This window comes from Notamacropus eugenii, chromosome 5, assembly GCF_028372415.1.
Source record: "Notamacropus eugenii isolate mMacEug1 chromosome 5, mMacEug1.pri_v2, whole genome shotgun sequence".
Classification (NCBI taxonomy): Eukaryota; Metazoa; Chordata; class Mammalia; order Diprotodontia; family Macropodidae; genus Notamacropus; species Notamacropus eugenii.
This window is the reverse complement of record NC_092876.1, coordinates 421,814,797-421,833,494: the sequence shown is the minus strand read 5'-3', so window position 1 is coordinate 421,833,494 and position 18,698 is coordinate 421,814,797. Positions and strand designations below refer to the sequence as shown.

Below are 18,698 nucleotides of genomic sequence, written 5' to 3'. Positions count from 1 at the left end.
TTAATAAATACGAATATAAACAAAATAATTAAACACAAAGTACTTTGTGAGGGAAGACGCAGCAGGTACAGGAATCAGGAAAGGTTTTCTACAGAATGTTCTTCTGGAGATACATCTTAAAGGAACAAAGGAATTCTGTGAAGCAGATGTGAGGCTACAGCTTTTTTCCAGGAATGAGAAATGGTGATTAAAATGCCTCTATACCCAGAAAAATTGACCAGGTTCCCATGTTGGAGGGACAGAGCTGAAATCAAGTTCCTGTGAATCACCAAGTGTTGAAGAAGATTCTCCGTCATATAGCTAAGTGTCCAATCTGGGGAATGTTGGGGGCACCTCAAAATGAAAAATAGAATGCATTAAAAAAAATGAGTGTCAGGAAAAGCCAGCATTTATATCTCACCCAATAGAAAAAAGAAATGCACAAATTCTAAGGAAAATTAACTAGCTAAAGCTTTTTTTTTTTTTTTAAAGGATCCTTTAATCTAGATTGAGGGCACTCAAATGGATTTGTGATTTTGAGTGAATGATTGGGGGCAATGGAAATGTTTGTTCTGTCTTTTCTCTGAGTCTGCTGATATCTATGCAGGAAGAAAAAGTGCTCAGTCCTTAAATGTACTAAAGCCAGTTTAAAAGTTTTTCTCAAAAAAATGGAGGGAAAAAAATCTAAAGCTATTTCGTAATTAATATCCAGCAGCACAGCCTGATATAATGCTAGAGATCCACCCTACAAGTATTGTTCTTCGAAGTTTTCTCCAGTTTGGAAAGGAGGAACTGTCTCAGAAAAAAGATGAGGAAAAGACTTTTTAGGAAAAAAGGCAAAATCTCATTTTAAGAGGTTTTACTGACCATTATGAGCTTCTGGATGATTTGGCAGAATTTAATTGCTCAGTAAATTTTAAAAACTACTTAAAAACTAATGAGAATAGTACAGTATATACACTTATTAAATTCTTAAGAAACCAAACTGGAAGGGTTTTACATGGCAAAAATGGGGTACAATCTATGGGGGAAGACAGCTGGATACTAGGTTAGTAAGAGCCCAGATTCCCACAAACACGCCAGCAGAGTTTAGAAATATATCAGTCTAAAAAGAAACAAGAATGATTACTTTTAGATCCCATCATTAGCCCAGGAATCCACAGAAAGGCAAGACATAGCCCCTCCATCATGTTGAGACACTAAAAGAGACAGAGATAGATGGAAAGTAAGAGTGCAGGCCAGTCCCAGAAGGTACCCCCAAAGTTCATGACGATAGAAGTCTAATATTAAGATGCAGCTCTGGGGAGTTCCAGGCAGTGCCCCAAATGAGCAGCAGCCCTGAACCTAGTGGCAGGAGAACAGCTTTTGGCAAAAACCTGCCCAGGGGATCTCCAAGTCTATGGCTCTAGAACAGCCCCTGAGCATAATGGCAGCGAGGTAAGACCCAGGAAGAACCTAATCCAAACGAAGGTTCTAGAGACCAGGGGCGAGAGGCAGTCTTAAAGCAGTGCCCAGCCCTGAAGCAGTCCAAGAGTCCTTGGAAGAAAGAACCAAGTCTTGGCTACCATATTTAAAAAATGGTAGGCCCTGCCCAAGTCATCAGTAGCGAAGCCTGACCCAAGAATATTCTGCACACCTCTACCTGCTCCCTCTCCCCCACAGGCTGAAGGGATGAGAAAAACAAGGAAAACTGAATAAAGTGAAAAAATATCTTGGTTGGAGAGATAACCAGAGAATAAACCCTGAGAAATATAGTAAATCCATAAGTTCAGGTAAAGCCACAAAGAAAAAAGATGTCCTAGCCACAATGATTACAAAGAACTGAAACAAAAGAAATGAAATAGAATATCTAGTGATGAAAAAATGGCAAGGAAAATTAACACCTACAGACACTCAGAAACAGAAAATTAGAATGAGCCAAACAAAAAATAACGACTTAATGAATCAGTTATCAGGTCAATAAAACATTTATTAATTGCCTACAAAGCACCAGGCACAAGGCTAAGCAAAGGATGTACAAAAAGGGCAAATGACAGTCCTGGCCCACAAGGAGCTCACTATCTAAAGGGGAAGACAATAAGTAAACAAATACATACAATAATCTCTCTACAGGATATATAGGAATTAACAGAGAAAAGGCACTAAATTAAGAGGGCTAGGAACAGTTTCCTGTTGCAGATGAGATTTTAGTTGGAACTTAAAGGACGCTAGGGAAGATGGTAGGAGATGAGGCGGGTGAGTGTTCTAGACATGGGGAATAGCAAGAGAAAATGCCAGGTGCCAAGGGATGTTATTGGATGTATTATTTGCAGAACAGTATGGCGGTCAGTGTCACTGCATCAGAGTACGTGGCAGGAAGTCAGGTGTAGGAAGACTGGAATGGGAGGGGGCTAGGTAATGAAGAGTTTTGAATACCAGAGGATTTTGTATTTGATCCTGGAGGCTTATCGGGTGTCAATGGAGTTTACTGAATATGGTAGGGTGACATGGTCAGACCTGTGCTTCAGGAAAATGACTTTGGTGGGAGAATCGAGGATGGACTGAAGCGGAGAGACGTGAGGCAGGCAAACCCCACCAGCAGGCTACTTCAACAGACTAGGAGTGAGGTGATGAGAGCCTACCCTACAGTGCTGGCAGTATCAAAGTGAAGAGGACTTATTCGAGATATATTGCAAACCTGGCAATTTAAGATATAGGGATGAAAATAGCCAGGAATTGAGGATTACACCTAGGCAGTAGTCTAAGGGTTTGTGGCGATGGTATTGCCCTCTACAGAAATAGGGAAGACAAGAGGGAGGGGGGAGGGTTAAGTAAAAAAATAAGCTTTGTTCTATACTGGCAGTCTTAGAAGGCAAAAATGGGAAAGACAGAGGACTATACTGGGGAAGAAAGGAAGGAAATAATTATCATATCAGAGAAATGCATAAAATGAAGAGTATGTAATCTGAAGGAAGGAAAAAAAGAGACTGGCATCCATGGATATAGACTGAGCACAACTGCCACAGACACACACACACAGACACACACATATACACATCACATCACAGTATAGAAATGATACTCAAAAGACCGGAACAAGGGAAGGGGAGAGAAGGAAGGCTCTTAGGGGGAGGTGTGAGAAATTCATAAGAATACAGCCACAAAGGTTCAAGTTAGTGTTTTTAAAGCTTTTAAATCTACTCCTATGCATGTGTTTTATTCTACATAAAATGCAACCACGAATCCCAAATAAATGGTACCCCTTACTTCTATGTCTCTGTCCTCTCCCTATACCATGGTGGGTAGTTTTCTAGATAGAGTGAATTCAAAACTTAACTTTTTGGAAAACGATGACAGGCCTGCTACAGAAATAAGTGTAGTCAGCCAGGAGAGTCTGGTTTCCTTTGATGTTTCCACACTGAGGAGGTGACTTAGCTCCACAACAATTCTCATTCTTTCCCCTCTATTTTTAAGCCCGGGTCAGCTGCCTCTTAGACACCTCATCTCGGGGTCCTTCTTTACACCCTCTGCCAAACGAGGGCTCCTTCCAAAAGTTGCTCCATGCCCCTGGGCACACCTGACTTCCCTACGGAAGGGCTCTGGAACAAGCTCCTGGAACGACGGGGTCAGTGCCCGGCCCGAGGCTCACACAGCCTTCTTTCAAAAATAACCCCGAGAGCCCGGGCAGACCAGGAATGAATGCTGGGCACCCGAGGGGGCATGCGTGCCCTCTCCAGATCCCAGGAACCCATGCCCATCCCGACCTGTGGCTGCAGCGGCCGGAAGGTCCCTTAGGGCCGGGTCAGGGGAGCCCCGTTCCCGGCCGGCTCCCCGACCTGAGCCGCAGGAGGGGGACCGGGCGAGAGCGGACCACTTCCGGGAATGCCGCCCCCCTCCCGCCCGGGCCGCCGCAGCCCGCAGTCACAGCCTCCGGAGCTCGCCCCCGGCCGGGTAGGCCGCGCCGCGGGCCGGGGTCACTCACAGGTGACGATGGGCTTGTTCTCCATGGTGTAGATCACAGGTCGGAGCGGCTCCTCCGGAGGCTCCATGAGCGGCCAGCTTCACCAGCCACGGCTCGCCCCGCCGCTCTCCATGGGCAGGGCCCAGGCCTCGCTCGCCCGGGGCCGCCGCCGCCGCCTCCTCCGCCTCCTCCTCCTCCGGCCCTCGGCGCACCGCCGTCCGGGGCCCACCAGCGCAGCCCCCACAACTGCCGCCGCCTCCAGAGCGGCGGGCTCCCGGCCTCGGACACTTCCGGCAATGTCTCCCGGAGCATTACCACTTCCGGGGACGAGGCTCGGGCGACTTCAAGGGGAGGGAACCTGGTTCCCTTCCTTTCCCCTCCCCCCACCCAGTCGGGAAGGCGGGGAGGGGGAGGAAATGACTGGGGGGGAGGGAGGGGCTGAGGAGGGAGGAGAGAAGAGCGAGGAAGTGTAGGAATGAAGAGCGTCGGAGAATAGCAGAGGTCGAGAAAGAAAACCAAGTAGAAAAATGGAAGGGATAAAAAGTGACTGGGACAGAAACGGAAGGATAAGGAGGACTGCCTAGTGAGGGCTCTAAGAGGGGAGCGGGGGGCAGCGGGGATGCGGAGATGCGGGGGGCAGCGGGTATGCTGGGGGCAGCGGGGATGCGGGAGAGCGGGGGGCAGCGGGAAGCGGGGGGCAGCGGAGGAGCGGGGGGCAGCGGGGGAGCGGGGGGCAGCGGGGATGCTGGGGGCAGCGGGGATGCTGGGGGCAGCGGGGATGCGGGAGAGCGGGGGGCAGCGGGTATGCTGGGGGCAGCGGGGATGCGGGAGAGCGGGGGGCAGCGGGTATGCTGGGGGCAGCGGGGATGCGGGAGAGCGGGGGGCAGCGGGTATGCTGGGGGCAGCGGGGATGCGGGAGAGCGGGGGGCAGCGGGTATGCTGGGGGCAGCGGGGATGCGGGAGAGCGGGGGGCAGCGGGAAGCGGGGGGCAGCGGGGGAGCGGGGATGCGGGGGGCAGCGGGGATGCTGGGGGCAGCGGGGATGCGGGAGAGCGGGGGGCAGCGGGAAGCGGGGGGCAGCGGGGGAGCGGGGGGCAGCGGGGAGCGGGGGCAGCGGGGATGCGGGGATGCGGGGGGCAGCGGGGATGCTGGGGGCAGCGGGGATGCGGGAGAGCGGGGGGCAGCGGGAAGCGGGGGGCAGCGGGGGAGCGGGGATGCGGGGGGCAGCGGGGATGCTGGGGGCAGCGGGGATGCGGGAGAGCGGGGGGCAGCGGGAAGCGGGGGGCAGCGGGGGAGCGGGGGGCAGCGGGGAGCGGGGGCAGCGGGGGAGCGGGGGGCAGCGGGGGAGCGGGGGGCAGCGGGGATGCGGGAGAGCGGGGGGCAGCGGGAAGCGGGGGGCAGCGGGGGAGCGGGGGGCAGCGGGGAGCGGGGGCAGCGGGGGAGCGGGGGGCAGCGGGGGAGCGGGGGGCAGCGGGGATGCGGGGAGCGGGGGGCAGCGGGGGAGCGGGGGGCAGCGGGGATGCGGGGAGCGGGGGACAGCGGGGAGCGGGGGGCAGCGGGGATGCGGGGGGCAGCGGGGATGCGGGGAGCGGGGGACAGCGGGGAGCGGGGGGCAGCGGGGATGCGGGGATGCGAGGAGTGGGAGGGAAACCCACCAAAACAAGTAAACATTTGTAAGTTCCGAGGCCAAGTTCAGAGCAGAACAGCTGTGAAGGTAACACGCTGAATGCGCTACTTTGTTTCTTAAAAAAGAAAACCCCTTTGCAATACGCCCACGATGGAACACTCGCTTGGGAATGGGCAGAGCTCTTGTTAGAGTACGAAGTCACCTACCAGCCAGCCAGGCGGCTCGTTAATATAACACAAGACCATCTTCCTAACTACAAATCCAGCCTCAGAGAATGACCAGCTGTGGGACGCTGGACTGGTCCCTGAACCCTTTACCTCTCAGATTTCTCATCTGTAAAATGAGCTGGAGATCGAAATGGCAAACCACTTTGGAATCTTTGCCAAGAAACCCTAAAAGGGGTCACGAAGGGCGGGTCAGAAGAGAAACATGAACAAAAACCTTAGACGTGAACTGGGCAGCTATATCCCTGCATCTCATCTCTCACCACTTTTTCCAGAACTATCAAAGATAGAGAGGATAAGACCAGCATAAGTCCTGACATTCCATTATTCAATCTAATCTAAAGAGGCTACCCTTATCATTCCTAAATGTGAGCATTAGTAATTAATTACATCCATCTTGTTGGTCATGGAAGGACAGTCAAAAGCTCAAAACATTCATCTCTGCTGAAATGGATCCCTCCTCCGATCGCAAAAGAAATGTTCTAAGAACAGGTGTGGGGAACTTGAGGCCACATGTGGCCCTCTAGGTCCTCAAGTGTGGCTGAATCAATTAGATTCAAAGAACCACACTTGAGGACCTAGAGGGTAAGGTTTCCCACCCCTGTTCTAAGAGGAAGCCTTCCCTGTACAAATGGAGATATACCTCAAGTGCACCACATAGAAAACTCTTGCCTGAGATTTATAAGAACTCTTGTTGGACATGAACCTAATAATCAATGATTCTCAGATCTATAAACATGAAAGGCAGCTAGCTGACTGATAAATAGCATTCAATTTGAAATGAGGAAGACTTATCTCCATGAGTTCAGTTTTGGTGTCAGGCAATTACTAGCTGTATGTCCTTGAATCTTTTTTGTCCCTATGTCCTCATCTATAAAATGAGTTGAGGAAGGAAATGGTAAACCATTCTAGTATGTTTGCCAGGAAAGCCCCAAATGGGTCATGAAGACTCCATGAGGACTAAGAGGATTGAACAAAAACAACAATGGATAGATTTGAAATATGCTGTCATTTCTGTGTCTCTTTTTCATGATGTTTTCCACAGCTCTCAAACACAGAGAAGATAGACTTAGCTGGAAGAGAACTGGAGGCAATAGTCACACTATGACGGTATGCAGTGTAAACAGGCTCTTGTTATCACATCTAAATGTGAGAATGAGTACTTGTTTCCATCTTGTTGGTCAATGAGCCAATCAAAGTCTCAATAAATTCAGCACCCAGCTGAAATGGAGCCCTCTTCTAAACCCTAAAAATAACGTTCTAAGAAGAAGCATTACCTACATGGATGGAGATATAACTAACTTGCATGGCATTGGTTTCACCTGAAATTTGTCAGAACATTTGGAGCATGAACAATAATCTAATAATCAATGATTCTTGGGTCTATAGACATGAAAGGCAGCTAAGCAGCTAGAAAATAGAGCACTCAGCTTGTAATCAGGAAGGCTCATCTTCCTAACTTCAACTCTGAACTCAGACAATTACTAGCTGTATGATCCTGGGCAAGTCACTGATCTGTTTTTGTTTTAGTTTCCTAATCTGTAAAGTGAGTTAAAGGAGGAAATGGCAAACCACTGTAGTATCTTTGCCAGGAAAGCCGCAAATGGGTCATGAAAAGTCAGTTAGGACAGAAAGGAATAATCAACAACAGCATACATGAAGTGAGCAGCTGTTTCAGTGCATCTCACTTCTTTCATCAATTTTTTTTTTTTTTTAGCATTCTCAAAGAAAGAGAAGATTAGACCTGAAGGGAAGAGAATTGGAGGCAACCGTTATGTCATTGCAGTACTCAATGGAGACAGGCTGTTCCCATCTCCTAAATGTGAGTATGAGTACTTATTCTTGTTGGTCAAGGAAGGCCAGTTAAAGTCTCAATAAATTCAACTCTCGGCTGAAGTGGACCTCTCCTCTGACTCCTCAAAAAATGTTCTAAGAAGAAGCCTTACCAGGACAAATGTTGATTATACCTAAAATGCACCACATGGAACCCTTTCATCTGAGAATTGTCAGAATTTTGGTTGGAGCATGAACAATCGTTTCAAAAAAATCAGTGTTTCTTGAGAAAGGCACATAAAATCTTGGGAAAACTTTTCCTGTATAAGGCAGTTCTTCCTTGGATGATGTAGAGTCAAGTAAGAGACAGAAAACTTAAGAAAATGGTAAGTTGTAGAAGAAGGGAAAGTTTAATTTGTCTAAATAACCTCACTAAAAATTTGTCATATAGCATAAGTAACTGAAACCTGTTGAAACTCTCGCCACTACCCAAGGAAACAAGAGAAGTCAGTGCCAAACCAACATTGGAATTCTTGCTGAGTTTTCATGAGGGTCTACTTAAGAGGGCATTCTGATATTAGATGGTGTGAAGTGGAAGAATTTTGAAGTGTCACGCAATACCAAACCCACATTTTCACGCAGGAGGTGGTTCCTTTTCCATGGAAATTGTCACCCATTCTGTCTGTGGACTTCTAAATGCACTGTGGAAATTGCAGCTTTTTCCCCTGTTCTGAAGATATGTAACTGAAATTCCTAGAGAAGATGTGATCAACTGATTTTTTTCGAATACTTCAATTGTTGCAAAGTCTAGTACAGAAAAATAACAATGGAGTGGGTGTGGTTCATGCATCGTACAATGCAGGCTTCTTTTGAGAGTCTGTGAAAAAAGACTCCATGAAAAAAGTGTCATGCAACTTTAAATAAAAGCTGAGAACTAATTGAGTTTATACATATGAAGGGCAGCTAGCTGACTGGAAAAGAGGATACTTGTTTTGAAATAAGGAAGATTCATTTTTATGGCTTCAAATTCAACATCAAGAAATTATTATCTGTTGAACCTGATGAGGTGCTTGGTGCCTGTGCTTGGATCCCAATTCTTTTTTTTCTTTGAAATATTTTTTTATTAAATTATTTTATTTGTTTTCAGTGTTCTACAATCACTTCCATATATCTTAGATTTTTTTCCCCTCCCTCATTCTCTTTTCCCCCTCCCTCCCCAGTTCCTCCCTGAGATGGCACACAATTTTATATAGGTTCTACACATACATTCCTATTAAATACATTTTCACCTTAGTCATGTTGCATAGAAGAATTAAAATAAATGAGAGAAATCATAAAACAAAGCTAAACGTAATACAAAAGAAAATGGTCTGCTTCATTCTGCAATCAAATTCCATAGTTCTTTCTCTGGATGTGGAAGGCATTTTGCCTCAAAAGTTGGACCCCAATTCTAAAATCACATTTCTCTCAAAAGATTACATACTCCTTAGCCTCAAAACACTATCCCAGGCAGTTTCTCCCCAGCCCAAGGACACAGCCTGCCCCAGCAAGAACCATTATCTCCCTTCCTGATACAGTAGCCAGCTGTACCTATAGAATTTATTAGTTTGGACCAGCTGTGTACTGGATGAACTGGCTGTGCACTGAGTCATAATAACATTTACTGCTCACTGATGAATCATATGTATCCTAGACTTAGACACATGTACACTCCCTTACATTTATCTTGTCTAGCAAGACATTGATGAGAACAGTCTGGCATTCCTTAGTCAATTCTGACAATTAGTGATGTTTCAGGACTAAAACCACACCTCCATGTTGGGCTATTTCCCTATGAACTTTGGGTAGAATACCAGCACAATAGATACTAGAATAGATTCCTTTAAGAACTAATCGCTCTTTGGCCTAGCCCTACCAGATCTCAAATTGAATTATAAAGCAGCAAGCATCAAAACCACTTGTAGTGGCTAAGAAACAGAGGGATAGACCAGTGAAATAGGTTAGGTACTCAAGACACAGTAGCCAATGAATGTAGCAGTCTACTGTTTAATAAACCCAAGGACCCCCGCTTCTGGGATAAGAACTCACTGTTTGACAAAAATCACTGGGAAAACTGGATAACAGTGTAGCAGAAACTGGGCATAGACCAATGCCTAACACCATACACAAAAATAAAGTCCAAATGGATATACTATCTAGGTATAAAGATTGATACTATAAATAAATTAGGGGAGCAAGGAATAGTGTATTTATCAGATTTATGGAGAACAGAAAATTATGACCAAACAAGAGATAGAGAACATTATGAAGTACAAAATGGATAATTTTGATTACATTAAATTGAAAAGTTTTTGCATAAACAAACCCAATACAACCAAGAATAGGAGGGAAACAGAAAACTGGAAAAGAATTTTTGCAACTAATGTCTGTCATAAAGGTCTCATTTCTAAAATACATAGAGAACTGAGTCAAATGTACAAGAATACAAGTCATTCCCCAATTGAGAAATGGTCAAAGAATCTGAACAAGGAGTTTTCAGAGGAAGAAATTAAGGCTGTCTATAATCATATGAAAAAATGCTCTAAATCACTATTGATTAGAGAGATGCAAATCAAAACAACTCTGAGGTGCCACATCACACCTGTCAGATTGGATAACATGACAAAATAGGAAGATGATAAATGCTGGAGAAGATGTGGGAGAGTTGGAACACTAATTCATTGTTGGTGGAGCTGTGAGCTGATCCAACCATCCTGGAGGGCAATATGGAACTATGCCCAAAGGGCTATAAAAATGTATATACCCTTTGACCCAGCAATTTTGCTTCTGGGACTCTATTCCAAAGAGAGCATAGAAATGGGGAAGAGTCCCACATGTACAAAAATATTTATAACAGCTCTCTTTATGGTCAAAAACTGGAAATTGAGGGGATGCCCATCAACTGGGGAATGGCTGAACAAGTTGTGGTATATTAATGTAATGGAATACTATTGTGCTATGAGAAACAATGAACAGGAAGACTTCAAAGAAGCCTGGAAAGACTTTTATGAACTGATGCTGAGTGAAAGGAGCAGAACCAGGAGAACTTTGTACACAGCAACAACCACAGTGTGTGAGGAATTTTTCTGGTAGACTTAATACTTCATTGCAATGCATGGACTTAAAAAATTCCCAATGGACTCCAGGCAAAATGCCTTCTACATCCAGAGAAAGAACTATGGAAGTGGATTGTAGATGGAAACAGATCATTTTCTTTTGTATTATGTTTTGTTTTGTTTTGTTTTATGGTTTCTCCCATTCATTTTAATTCTTCTATGCAACATGCATTTCATAGGAATGTACTTGTAGAACCTATATAAGATTGTACACTCTCAGGGAGGGAGTGCGGAGGGAGAGGGGAGGGAGAGGGGAACGAGGGGGAGGGAGTGGAAAAAAATCTAAGATGTATGGAAGTGATCGTCGAATACTGAAAACAAAAATAATTTAATTAAAAAATAAAAGAACTAACCACTCCTTAACCACTCCCTAATCCTGCCCTGAATCACCTAGGTAACATATTTGGCACATATTTTGCTATAGAATATTCTATATACATTTTACCTGTACCCCTATAAGGTTGCAGGTTCCCTAAGAACTCTTGCTTGCTGAAAAGCATAATAAATCTTTACTTTGACCTCAAGAAAGCTTCAGTCTGTGAATTCATTCCAGCCCCTGTACTCTAGTCTTTGAGGGGGCCTCAACCACTCACCTTCTTTCCAGTCCTCATCAGACCCTGGGCAAATCCCTGAGCTCTTTTTATCTCTGTTTTCTAATTTATAAAATGAGTTCAGAAGAAAATGGGAAAGAATTCCAGCATCTTTGCAAAGAAAACCCTAAATGGGTCAGGAAAAGTTGGTCAAGCTTGAAAGGAATGAAGATCAATGTTAGACATGAAATGCACCACTGGTTCCTCTCAGTCCTCTTTTTTGCCACTTTTTCCAGAACTCTCAAAGGTACAGAGGATTACATATGGCAGGAAAAGAATTGGAGGCAAGTGTCATGTCATTCTAGTATTCAATTATAATAGAGAAATTAGAGATATAACTAAAATGTACCACATGGAATACTCTCACTTAGCATTGTCATCACTCTTGTTGGAACATGAACAATGATCTAACTAAAAATCAATGGTTCTCATGTCTCTAGACATGAAAGAGAGCTAGGTGGCTAGTAAATAGAGCTCTAGCGAGCAATTGGGTAGACTCATCTCCATGATTTCAACTCTAACCTCAGGCAATGTGCCCCTGGGCAAGTCCCTGAACTCATGTTGTCTCAGTTTCCTTATTTGTAAAATGAGTTCAGAAGGAAATGGCAAAGAACTTCAGCATCTTTGCAAGGAAAACCCTAAATGGGTCATGAGGAGTTGATCAAGCTTGAAAAGAATGAAGACTGATAGACATGAAATGCACCACTATTTCTGTGCATCTCATTTCTTTTTTACCACTTTTTTCCAGAATTCTCAAAGGTACAGAGGATTAGATTTAGCAGGGAAAGTATTGGAGACAAGTGTCATGTAATTCCATTATTCAACATAAATAGGCTGCTCTTGTCACTTTTATTTTTTTCTCCACTTAATAACATTTTATTTTTTCCAATTACATATTAAGATAGTTTTCAACATTTACTTTAGTAAGATTTTGAGTTCCAAATTTTTTTCTCCCTCCCTTCCTTCCCCCCTGCCTCAAGACAGCAAGCAATCTGATATAAGCTAGAAATGTACAATTATATTACATATATCTCTATATTAGTCATATTGTAAAGAAGAATCAGAACAAAAGGGGAGAACCACGAGAAAGAAAAAAACAAATAAAAAGAGAGAAAAATAGTATGCTTCAGTCTGCATTCAGACTCCACAGTTCTTTCTCTAGATGTGGATAGCATTTTGAATTTGTCATTTGGAATTGTCTTAGATCACTGTATTGCTGAGAAGAGCTAAGTCTATCAAAGTTGGTCATCTCACAATATTGCTGTTACTGTGTACAATGTTCTCCTGGTTCTTCTCACCTCACTCAGCATCAGTTCATGTAAATCTTTCCAGGTTTTTCTGAAATCTGCCTGCTCATCATTTCTTATAGTACAGTAGTATTCCAGTACATTCATATACCACAGCTTGTTCAGCCATGCCTCAATTGATGGGCATTCCCTCAATTTCCAATTCTTTGCTACCACATAAAAAGCTGCTACAAATATTGTGCATGTGAGTCTTTTTCCCTTTTGTTTTGATCTCTTTAGGATACAGACCTAGTAGTGGTGTTGCTGGGTCAAAGGGTATACATATTTTTGTAGCCCTTTGGACATAGTTCCATATTGCTCTCCAGAATGGCAGAATCAGTTTATAACTCCACCAACCATGTATTAGTATCCCAATTTTCCCACATTTTCTTCAACCTTTGTCATTTCTTTTTCTTTTTTTTTTTTCTCACATTAGCCAATCTGACAGGTGCAAAACGGTACCTCGGATTTGTTTTAATTTGCATCTCTCTAATCAATAGTGATTTAGAGCATTTTTCTTATATTACTATAGATAGCTTTAATTTCTTCCTCTGAAAACTGCCTGTTCATATCTTTTGACCATTTATCAATTGGGGAATGACTTGTATTTTTATAAATTTGACTCAGTTCTCTATATATTTTAGGAATAAGGGGTTTTCAGAGACACAGGCTGTAAAAATTGTTTCTGAGCTTTCTTATTTCCATCTAATCTTGATTGCATTGGCTTTGTTTGTGCAAAGCCTTTTTAACTTAATGTAATCAAAATTATCCATTTTGTATTTTATAATGATCTCTATCTCTTGTCTGGCCATAAATTCTTCCCTTCTCCATAGATCTGCCAGGTAAACTATTCCTTGCTCTCCTAATTTGCATATGGTAATCACCTCTCATGTCTAAATCATGTACGTATTTTGACCTTTTTTTGGTATATGATGTAAGATGTTAGTCTATGCCTAGTTTTGGCCATACTATTTTTCAGTTTTCCCACCAGTTTTTGTCAAATAGTGATTTCTTCTCCCAGAAGCTGGAATCTTTGGATTTATCAAACAGTAGATCACTATAGTCATTGTCTTGTCACTTTTAAATATGAGAATGAGTGCATGCTCATCTTGACCATCTTGTTGGTCTAGGAAGGCCAGTCAAAGTCCCAAAACGTTCAGCTCTCAGCTGAAATGGAGCCCTCCTCTGACTCCTCAAAAAATGTTCTGATGAGAAGTCTTACCTGCATGAATGTGGATTATACCCAAAATGAAACCACATGAAACATTCTCCCTTGAGAATTGTCAGAACTCTTGTTTAAACATGAGTCATCATCTAAAAATCAGTGTTTTTCAGGAAGGGCCCATATGATGTTTGGAAAACTTTCCTTATGTAAGGCAATTCTTCCTTGGATGTATACTTCAGTAAAGTCAAACAAGAGGGAGAAATATTAAGAAAGTGGTAACTTACAGAAGAATGGAAAGACAAATTTGTCAAAATGATCTTCTAACCAAAAAATTATCATATGGTATAAGCACCTTGAAGATATTTCATCTCCACACACAATATTAGGAAATAAGAGAAGTCATTGCAAAACTATCATTGGATCTCCTGCCAAATTCTCATGCAGGTTTACCCAAGAAGGCATTCTGATATCACATTGTACCAAGCAGAAGAAACCAGGAAGGCCAGTGAATACCACACCATCATTTTCACAGAGAAACTTGTTCCTCTCCATTAAAACTATATTTTAGTCTGCCTGTGGAGTTCCAAATCCCCTTTGTAAATTTGAAATTATTTTCCAGTTCCTGAAAATGTGTGTTTGATTTTCTAAAGAAGACAATATATTGATTTTGCAATTACTTCAATTGTCCTCAAGTCTTGTCAAATAAAAATCTCATTTGATTAGGTGCATGGCACCTAAAAACCCCAATATAGTTTTGTTTTGTGAGAATCCAGGTAAATTCAAGGCAAAAAACAGCCTCAATAAAAGAAATAAATTAAGCAAATTGATGAAATATAAAACCTAAAAGATAGCACACTGTACATTTAAAGGCCTAACACATTATCATCTTCCATTTAATGCTGTTTGACTCTCTCAATAAGATTGTTTCTTGCCTTGTACCCTTGTATTCCCCAGGGACACTCTCAAACTCAAACTACATTGTTTGCTGGAGGGACATACCTACTCAATTGAGATTTTTCTGTGATTAGACTTTATTCCAGTTGAAGTAATTCAGTACTCATTTGGTTGTCTGTTCTAGGAAATCTCAGTAACATATCTTCAGGAACTGGTAAATAAGTTCCAATTTAGAGTGGGTTTGGATTTTGAACTCCACAGGCAGAGTGAGTGACAGTTTCCATTGTGCGAAAATGTTGGTTTAGTACTCTCTGGAAAAGAGCAAATCTATCTAGTTTCAAATCTATGTAGTTTTACTAAGGGATTTTTTATTGTAAAGGATAAGCCTTAATTAGCATTGAGGCTAAATCAAGTATTTGGCATTGAACAAAGGTTTCATTCTGGTGGAGATTGGAATGTTTTACTCCATTAGATAATGACTTCAACACAAAGGAAGAGCATAAAATAACAGGGATATTTTTTTTTGTAATCAATGGGGCATCTTTTTCAATTTGACTTGATTAACAAATGGCTAACTACTGTGGATACAAGGGGCAGTGTTTGAATGAAATAAATCATTCTAATTAATGAATGATTCTATTTACCTAAGATTCTTTAATTGAATTCAATATATAAAAACACTAATTGAATATCTTAGGTGGAAGTAATTTTAGTAAAATTAAGATAGCTTTCTGCTTCAGTCCACAGCCAGGAAATGTTTATTTTGTGAATAATATTCATTGAATGAGAATTATTCTTATTTTGGCAAATAAATATAGTGGCATCTCAGTGGACCTTTTTGTAATCATGGCAGTAGGGGACATAGATGACATCAAATAAATGCCCTGATAGTAAAGGGACAGGGGCAGCAGGAGGGGTGGGGGGAGAAAGGAGGGGGAAGGAGGGAGCCACAAGGGGAAAGGCCAGAAAGGAAGGGACTTGGGAAGCAAGAGCCCAGGAAGGGGAAGAGGATGGGGAAGGGAAAGAGAGCAGGGTAGGGGAAAGGGATGGTGTAGATGACCTAGGAACCAAAACTCTAGGGATCATCTAAGATATCTAGCTGGTTCCTGTTCCCCTTTTGTGGGGTAAACCTAGGTATGAACATCTTACAATTTTTCCAAAGAGTGGGTTCTTGTGTGAGAGCCATGAAGGCTAGGATATATGGTATTTCCATCTATTTTACTTCTTGGCTGCAGTATAAATCTATCTGTAAGAGAGTATTGTATTGCAAAGACCCCAAAATGAACCATGTTTCTTATTCCTCCAAGGTGATACTGAGGCCAAACTGTATTTCAAAAGAACACAAGCTGTTTCTTTTTGAGGTCTCAAGAGAAACCAAACTTTTTCCAGTTCTTTACAAGACAACCCAGGGGTGAATTTTTGGGAGTTGAAGAAAGAAAAGACTGGCCCATTTTTGGCTATAAACCTGAGGAAACCAAAAAGTACCTGAAATTTTCCCAATTCCTTAGTGTTCTAGAAAATTGAGAGAATTGAGCATATGCTTCCTGATAGGGCATCCCCTATGTAGTGGAAGGTGTGCCTGGGTCAGAGTCAGCCTTGAAACTGTCTGACCTGTATGGAGCCTGAGAGCAGCAGGCTCGAAAAGCACCTCTAAGTCTTTCTAGGTGCTTGGAGAGTGACCCCAACTGCAGAGAGAGATGGGTAGAGGGAGAGAAGGCTTGTATTTATGTACCTTTCATCTTGGCTGGAGAAGGGCTTAAGAGGGTCAGGCAGTTCCCTGAAATGTCAGGGTATAGGGGAGACTTGCCTGGAAAGAATTTGAGCACTCACACCTCCTTTCAGTCAAAGTAGTGAGGTTTATTATAACACCAATAGAGCGAGCTAGATTCCTAATGAGTTGGTGCCTTAATGGGGGTGAAATTCATACTTACATACAAAAAAAAGACAGTGAGAACATTTGGATGGGATTAAGGAGTGGTAATTAACTTGGGGTGGCCCAACTGCTACTGTGAAAGGAGTTAAGAGGTCTGGGGTGAGTTGAAAGCCACAGAGAAAGGGCTATTGAGTACCTAGGTGGGTTGGGCTGGGCCAGATGCTTTGGGTGAGACACCAGTTATCTGGGCTGCTGAAATGTGCGGGAAAATTCAGGGACTGGGTTGCTGAAATGTATGGAAAAATTCAGGGTCCAGGTTCCATCACCCTATCAAAACCACATTCGCTCCATTTCTGTGGAATAGTTTCCATTTGCAGTGATACATTGTTTCCCTGTAGATTTCTTTCTTCATCTCCACACCCCCTACACCCTGTCTCTCTCTCTCTCTCTCTCTCTCTCTCTCTCTCTCTCTCTCTCTCTCTCTCTCTCTCTCTCTCTCTCTCACACACACACACACACACACACACACACATGCACATAAATTCACACAAAGAGAGGCAGAGACAGAGACAGAGAGAGACAAAGAGGGAGACTGAGACAGAGACACTGATCTTCCATTCTTTGGCATCAGGCCTATATTGTTGAGGAAAGTTAGTCTTCCTCTGTATGTTACATTTCAGCCTTTAGGAAGAATGTTGCAAAGACTTAAGATTACTATCTGTTTTAATGGATCACAGAAAGGCTTCAGTGCTTTGAGTAAGATATTTTTGCTATAATCCTCAGGGCTCAGTGCATTCTGCCTGTCATTCAACTCAATTCAAATGATTCTGGTCATTCAATAAACAGCAAGATCTTAACATGAACCTTTCTGATCTTCAACCAATAGAATCTCTGCAAATCTATCTACTTTTTCTGAGGAACATTGCTTAAAAGTATAAGCATATTCAGGCTGAAATTGAGTAATTGGCACTGAACATAAAGGTTTCATTCCATTGGGAATTGTGTTGTGTGTCTCCTTTGAATAAGGAACTTTAACACAGGGAAAAGCCTAGGACACGAGCAATGTATGCTATGCGTGACATTCCTTGTGTTGGTGGAGCACCTTCTTTAACTTTTTTTCATTAACAAATGGATATGTATTGTGGATACAATAGATGGAAGGAGGCAAAGTATTCAACAGGTAAGAATGTATTTAACTAAGACTCATTTTCTTTCTTGAATTTTGTATATAACAATACAAGGTCTACAGAACCATTGTGCTGACCTCATTGTTGTATGCTTGTGAAACATGGACAATCTACCAGCACCGTGCCAGGAAACTGAATAGCTTCCATTTGAACTGTCTGAGGAACATTCTGAGGATCACCTCGCAGAATAAGGTACCAGACACTGAAGTTCTTGCTTGAGCTGAACTGTCAAGCATTCAAACTACGCTTCAGAGAGTGGAACTCTAATGGGCTGGCCATGTTGTTCAAATGCAGAATGTACGCTTGCCAAAAAAACTATTTTATGGAGAACTCCCATTCGGCAGGCGATCATATGGTGGTCAGAAGAAGTGATACAAGGACGCTCTCAAGGTCTCTATCAGGAACTTTGGATTTGTTTGTGGGACATGGGAGACACTGGCACAGGACCACTCAGCATGGTGTGTCCACATCAGAAAGGGTGTTGTGCTTTAGAATTGAGACAACACAAAGGAAAGATAGGATGTGCAAATTTGGAGTATCCACCCCAAATGTTCACACAGACTGTCTGTGCCCAATCTGTGGTAGAGCATTCCTAACTCATATTGGTCTGATCAGCCACAGTCGGACACACTGAAACTTGAGTTTATCATGTCATTTTGGTCCTCCTCAAGAACAAAGGACAACAACCAATCAACCAACCAATATAACAATACTGCCAGGCCTAGAGGCCTGAGGGCTACCCGAGTCTTCCCTTACCTCTATCGGAGGTCTTTGGTTGGCCAAACCGGATGCTCGTATGAGAGAAAGGACGTTCCAGAGTCGAACAAGGGTTGAGCTTTATTTCAGGGTCTAGTTACAAGTGCAGGGGAATTCTTCCTTAGGAGGGAGCGAAGAATCTCCCAAGGAGGCAAAGATCTTACAATAAGAGATTGGAAGTAGAAGTATAAGCGGGGAGAGAGGGGGAGGGGAGAGAGGAGAGAGGAAAAGCAGAGCCTTGTTGTCCTCA

General features: G+C 43.1%; 1 protein-coding gene across 2 annotated transcripts in view; it reads right to left on the bottom strand.

Moving 5' to 3' along the window:
* Positions 1-4,227, bottom strand: part of TRAPPC10 (trafficking protein particle complex subunit 10) — a 106,084-nt gene extending 101,857 nt beyond the window's left edge. The window contains exon 1 of one of the 2 annotated variants that reach the window (XM_072614998.1): positions 3,941-4,227. In XM_072614998.1, the coding sequence (XP_072471099.1) occupies positions 3,941-4,007 (67 nt within the window). In that variant the 5' untranslated portion in view covers positions 4,008-4,227. The remainder of the gene's footprint in view (positions 1-3,940) is intronic. The other variant, XM_072614996.1, reaches the window with a different exon arrangement.
* Positions 4,228-18,698: the final 14,471 nt, after the last annotated feature.